The sequence below is a fragment of the Artibeus jamaicensis genome, unplaced genomic scaffold, assembly GCF_021234435.1.
Source record: "Artibeus jamaicensis isolate MK-2021 breed Jamaican fruit bat unplaced genomic scaffold, CSHL_Jam_final scaffold_286, whole genome shotgun sequence".
In the NCBI taxonomy this organism is placed as follows: Eukaryota; Metazoa; Chordata; class Mammalia; order Chiroptera; family Phyllostomidae; genus Artibeus; species Artibeus jamaicensis.
This window is the reverse complement of record NW_026522034.1, coordinates 13063454-13069894: the sequence shown is the minus strand read 5'-3', so window position 1 is coordinate 13069894 and position 6441 is coordinate 13063454. Positions and strand designations below refer to the sequence as shown.

General features: G+C 42.4%; 1 protein-coding gene across 1 annotated transcript; it reads right to left on the bottom strand.

Moving 5' to 3' along the window:
* Nucleotides 1–3276: 3276 nt before the first annotated feature.
* FSCB (fibrous sheath CABYR binding protein) lies at nt 3277–6162 on the bottom strand. Its single transcript, XM_053656808.1, has 3 exons — nt 5313–6162; nt 3691–5234; nt 3277–3627 (listed from the first exon to the last, which is right to left on the bottom strand). The coding sequence occupies exons 1-3, from the start codon at nt 6160–6162 to the stop codon at nt 3277–3279; spliced, it is 2745 nt and encodes a 914-aa protein (XP_053512783.1).
* Between the last annotated feature and the right edge of the window lie 279 nt (nt 6163–6441).

Below are 6441 nucleotides of genomic sequence, written 5' to 3'. Positions count from 1 at the left end.
GAATCTAAAAACTCATAAAAACAAAGAGTAGAATAGTGGTTCCTAGGAGTTAAGGGGTAGGGGAAATGGGAGATATTGGTTGAAGGGTACAACTTCCAGTTATGAGTAAGTTCTGAGCATCTGGTGTGCCAAATGGTGAGTATGTATTACACAAGGTATGTCCAGTAAAAGTCCAGCCATTGTTAATATAAAGAGAATGGTTTGCACAACATTGATGTAACCTGGCAGCCAAGGAGAATGCACTGGAACATGCATGCATTAACTGTACTTAGTTATAGTTAACGTGTATGACTGTCCTGTAGTTAACATGAATGATTTCACTGTACTAGTCAGTGGGGACAGTAGATGCCATTGAGTGAGCATATATACTGTGTGGTTGTTGCATTCAAAATGACTGAGTGAGTAGAGCAAAGAATCTGCATCAAATTTTGCATTAAGCTTGAACATTCCTCCGAGGAAACTACCTGGATGATTCAGAAGACTTTGGAGACAACGCAATGAATGCAGCGCAAATAAAAGTGTGGCACAAATGCTTCAAAGATGGTCAAGAATCTATTGAAATGATCCACGTTCTGGAAGGCCTGCAACAAGCAGAACCACCTGAGAATATCATACGTGTACTGGCTGCAATCAACAAACACTGGAGACTGTTAGTGCCAAGAAGACTGCTAGAAGCTGATCTTTGGATATGTGTATTTCAAAAAATACTGTGTCCAAGATTTTGACGCAGGATCTTGGCATAAAATGTGCCATGGCAAAATTCATTCTATGGCTTCTGCTGCCAGAGCAGAAGAAACATTGTGCTGCAGTTGCTAATGACTTGATTCAAACTGCTAACAATGAACCAAATTTCCTCAAGAAGGTCATAACCTGAGATGAAGTGTGGGTCCATGGCTAAGACCCAGAAACAAAGGTCCAGTCGCCCCAGTGGAAGTTGCCTGGTTCTCCACACACAAAACAGCAACAAGATCAAGACCATATTAACTGGATGTTTTTGATTGGGAAGATGTTGTCCATCACGAGTATGCCCCTCCAGGCCAAACAATTAGTAAGAAGTATTATCTCAATGTTCTTCATTGGTTGAAAAATGAAATACAATAAAAATGACACAGCTATGGGCAACTGGTGATTGGCATCTTCATCACAACATGCCCACTCATGCATCCCATCTCCTGCATAGTTTTTAAATGAAACATCAAATCATCCAGGTGATTTAGCCCCGATACAGGTCAGATTTGCAGCCCTGTGACTTCTCGCTTTTCCCAAAACTAAAACCACCTTTGAAAGGGAAAAGATTTCAGACCATCTATGAGGTTCAGGAAAAGACTTGTGTGACAGGGCAGCTGATGGTGATCCCAAAAAAGAATCTTGCAGAGTGTTTTGAACAGTGGAAGAGACACTGGGAGAACTGTGTGAGGTCCCAAGAGGCCTACTTTGAAGAGAAGTGAGGTGTCATGGTCCTATATACAATGTTTCTTGTATCTTGTATCTTCTTCAGTAAATGTCTCTATTTTTCATATTACATGGCTGGATACTTTCTATATTATATACTTGAAAGTTGATAAGAGAGTAGACCTTAAATTATCTCACCAACTAAAAAGTTGTAATTATATCACACGATGGATATTTTAACTTCATTGAGGCAAATATTTCACAAAGTTACATGCAGCAAATCATCACATTGTATAACTTAAATTTATACAATGTTATAAATCAATTATATCTCAATAAAGCTGGATAAAAAAGCAAATCCAAAATAATTAAAAAAAAAACAATGGAAAAAAGCCACAATAGAATATCTAAAATTTTTAAAAAATCTGCAAATTTAGACAAAATAATTTTAACTGAATTTTGAGTATCTCAGAAAACATAAAATAAAATAGTCTTGAAAATATCAAAACAGCAACCCCCATCAAGCCTAGAATAATGTTCTTCAATCTCAAATTTGGTCACATATTCTAAAAAACAACAACATGTATTTAACCCTCCATACTATGCCTTCCTCATTTGTGAATTTAATCAACTACAATCAAAAACAGTATTTTCGATCTGTAATTGGGAATTCACAGGTATGGAGGGCCAGCTACATTTTGTACTATACCATTTTACATATGGGACTTGAGCATTCTTGGATTTTGGCATCTGTGGGGGGCCTGGGACCAATCCTTTATGTGAGCAGGGGTGACTGGTACACATAAAAACTATAATGCATCAAAGCTTAACACCTTTTAGAATCATCAACCTAGAGTTTTCACTAAACAAAGAAATACATATATCAAATTAAAATTCTTATAAGAATCATCTCATCATTTTAGAACATCAAATTTAGAACACTGTAATTATACAAAATATTTTCCCAAATTTTGCTATAATCATAAAAATCAAGATGTCCTTTAATAATAGATAATAATCCATAATTACTCTTTAAAACTGTCAATAGCTTATACTATAGTAATTTAACTAAGTTTTTTGTCACAAGTTCAGAGTGCAAAAACATAAGCCAAGCTTCGTAAGAACTCATCCCATTGTAACTTGAAATGAAATCAAAACTAAATAAGAATATGCGCTCAAGGCAATCTAAGTATATGTTTCTTTATGTTTACACATTTTAAAAAATATTCACCCATGGTTATCTATGAAGATTTTTACAAAGAAAATAGGTTTCCCTATCTAGACATCGAAATGTAAAATGTGCAAGAAAATAGGGGTGAATACAGGATAGCAATGTCTGTCTCACAAAGAATCAAATAGAAAGAGAATAAGAGATGTGAAGAATTTACTGAGAAGGAAAATAGCACATAACTTTAGATGGGTGACTCAGACTCAAGGAACTTAAAATAGATAAAGGAACCAAAGAAAATGCCTTTTTTTACTACAAGCTACATGTAGAGAAAAGAAAATATGGCTGTATATTTTCTCCTTGTCAAAGAGGATATCTTAAGCAATTATTGCAATCATAAACTTATTTGAAAATAGTTATTTTACACACTCTAGACTAAATGAAAAATAACAAGTAATTTCAAACCACTTGTTTTTATTGTTCATTCTCCAACCAGCAGTTCACATCTTGGGGTTTTCTTTCATTTCCTTATTCACAAAGCTACTTTCAAATGACTATCTTTTTGCAAAGTATGTCCTTCCAGAACCCCCTAGTCTCTAATAGCTTAGTTAAGACCTCCCTATAGCTGGGAAAGAGGCCTCTATTTTAGATCCATATGGATGTCACCCTCCATTTCAACAGGAGAAACCTGTTCTTTCTCTATATTAGACACCTCTTCAGGAAGATTCCAGTGTTAAAGGCTCTCCAGATTTGGGTTCATCTTTTAAAGTTGCTGATTCTGATTTTACCACTGGGACATCTATTGTCTTGGAAGATTGATATTCCATAGACACATTCTCTACCAGAGCTTCATCCGCAGGGGCTTCTTCAGATAGTGGAGGCTGAGCAGCACCTGGGGAATCTTTTACAGAGATGCGTGTGACAGAGGCCTCTTCAGATGATGGGGGTTGTTTGTCAACAAGGACCATTTCTGAAGTAGTTTCTTGGGTCGGTAGAAACTGCAGTTCAGCATAAGTCTCTTCTGCAGAGGCCTTCTCAGCAGGTGGAGACTGAACTGCGGCTGGGGCCTCTTCAGGGAAGCCCTCAGCTGGTGGAGACTGAACTTTAACTGAGGCCTCTTTAACTGAGGCCTCTTCTGCAGGAAACCCCTCAGCAGGTGGAGACTGAACTTCAACTGGGGCCTCTTCTGCAGGGAACCCCTCAGCAGGTGGAGACTGAACTTCAGCTGGGGCCTCTTCTGCAGGGAACCCCTCAGCAGGTGGAGACTGAACTTCAACTGGTGCCTCTTCTGCAGGGAAGCCCTCAGCAGGTGGAGACTGAACTTTAACTGGGGCCTCTTCTGCAGGGAAGCCCTCAGCAGGTGGAGACTGAACTGCAGCTGGGGCCTCTTCTGCAGGGAACCCCTCAGCAGGTGGAGACTGAACTTCAGCTGGGGCTTCTTCTGCAGGGAAGCCCTCAGCAGGTGGAGACTGAACTGCAGCTGGGGCCTCTTCTGCAGGGAACCCCTCAGCAGGTGGAGACTGAACTGCAGCTGGGGCCTCTTCTTCAGGGAACCCCTCAGCAGGTGGAGACTGAACTGCAGCTGGGGCCTCTTCTGCAGGGAAGCCCTCAGCAGGTGGAGACTGAACTACAGCTGGGGCCTCTTCTGCATGAAACCCCTCAACAGGTGGAGACTGAACTTCAGCTGGGGCCTCTTTTGCAGGGAACCCCTCAGCAGGTGGAGACTGAACTGCAGCTGGGGCCTCTTCTGCAGGGAACCCCTCAGCAGGTGGAGACTGAACTGCAGCTGGGGCCTCTTCTGCAGGGAACCCTTCAGCAGGTGGAGACTGAACTGCAGCTGGGGCCTCTTGTTCAGGGAAGCCCTCAGCTGGTGGAGACTGAACTTCAGCTGGTGCTTCTTCTTCAGGGAACCCCTCAGCTAGTGGAGACTGAACTGCAGCTGGGGCCTCTTCTGCATGAAACCCCTCAACAGGTGGAGACTGAACTTCAGCTGGGGCCTCTTCTGCAGGGAACCCCTCAGCAGGTGGAGACTGAACTGCAGCTGGGGCCTCTTCTGCAGGGAACCCCTCAGCAGGTGTAGTCTGAACTGCAGCTGGGGCCTCTTCTTCAGGGAACCCCTCAGCAGGTGGAGACTGAACTTCAACTGAGACCTCTTGTTCAGGGAACCCCTCAGGAGGTGGAGATTGAACTTCAACTGGGGCCTCTTCTGCAGGAAACCCCTCAGCATGTGGAGGCTGAACTTTAGCTGGTGCTTCTTCTTCAGGAAAGTCCTCAGTTACTAGAGTCTGAACTTGGAGAGGGGCCTCTCCTGCAGTGATCTCCTCAGTAGGAAGCTCCTTGGCCAATGGAAGCTGAAGTTCAGCTGGGATCCATTCTGCAGGGCCTTCTATAGGTGGCGGAGGTTGAAATTCTGTGGCCTCTGATGCAGGAGTATCTGCAGTCAATGGAGGATTAGTGTAAACATAAGTCTCTTCTGAAAGAGCCTGTACATCAGGGGTAGGTGCTACTTCAGCTGGGGCCTCTTCTTTAGGGGCCCGTTCTTTAGTGGCCTCCTCAGCTGGTAGAGTCTGAACTTCAGCAGGGGCCTTCTCTGTATGAGCTTCTTCAGCTTGGGAAGGCTGTATTTCAACAGGAGCCCCTTCAGCTATTGGAGGCTGAACTTCAGAGGGAGGCACTTCTAAAAGAGATTCTTCAGCAAGGGTAGACTCTACCTTAGCAGGGGCCTCATCTGCGGGTGGAGCTTGAAGTTCACCAGGGGCCTCTTCTGCAGGAGTCTTCTCAGCTGGTGGAGACTGCACTTCAGCAGGGATCTTTTCTACACTGGGTGGCTGTACTTCAGCAGGAAAGTCATGCTTATCTAAAAGTACTGGAGTACCTGTTTTCATTTGTTGACTAAATGAAGATCTGTTGATACTCTTCCGCCTAATTTCTTCATTACTACTTGTTACAGGTTGTTCAGTAATGAAAATCTTCCCTGAGGATTTACGTTTCTGCCCGTCCTCCTTGGACTTCAAGGAAGAACTGCTTGGTCTGCCAATAACCATTATTTCTGGATCATCAAAGTAGGTCTGCTGTTCTTTATCCACTTTTTCCACACAAGGAACGCACATCATTGCCCAGTCTCCAGTACAACTGGTCTGCTGAGATCTGTCTATTTGGAATTGAGCTGAGTGTTTGCTTGGCGGAATTTCAGCTTCATGAACACTCTCTAGAAATTCAGGAGCTGCTTCTTCAATAGCAGCTGGCTTTTCTTCAGGTACCCCTGCTGTAGCAATGGACTTTCTTTCTTTTTTTTCTTCTACATTACTGTCTGTCTGCAGAGATTTATCAGTCATATCTTGCACATGCTTTCTCTTTGTCCAAGTTTGCTGAAGTTGAGCAGATAATCTAAGAGACTCATAGTTGTCTGTGCCTCCAGAAATATTACTAATATTAAGGGTAGCTTTAAGGTCACATGATTGAGGCATGGACAGGGGTTTCTTTTTCTCCGATACTTCAGTCTGTTGGGATTTGTCTACCATTGGTTGGCTGGGTATTCTTCTCTTTCGAATTTCTTTTCTCCCTGCTGAAATATGCTGGTCATGTTCATCACTCTCTTCCATATATAAAACTTGTGAATTTCAAATTTCAATAATCACAATGTACCAGATGGCTAAGCCTTTACCCTCCTTCATTAAGTGTTACTTTGTTGAGCTCTCTCAGAAAAGAAGTAATCCATAAATTACTGAATCCTGTATTACACTCTTGTTGGACCCCAACTTACTCAGTAAGCATCTTTTTTGTTTAGTCTCTAGTATGACTCTCACTTCTAGAAGTCTCCCGCAAGGGTCTATGACATCACAGGCAATTCTCACTACAATGTTCCGTCTGTGGTATTCCCA

Coding starts and splice junctions, on each gene's coding strand:
- FSCB (XM_053656808.1), bottom strand. CDS start 6,162: ATGGAAGAGAGTGATGAACATGACCAGCATATTTCAGCAGGGAGAAAA. Junction 5,235..5,312: donor TCCTGCAGAAGAGGCCCCTG/GTGAACTTCAAG, acceptor CTCTTTTAGAAG/TGCCTCCCTCTGAAGTTCAG. Junction 3,628..3,690: donor AGGGGTTTCCTGCAGAAGAG/GCCTCAGTTAAA, acceptor TTCCCTGAAGAG/GCCCCAGCCGCAGTTCAGTC.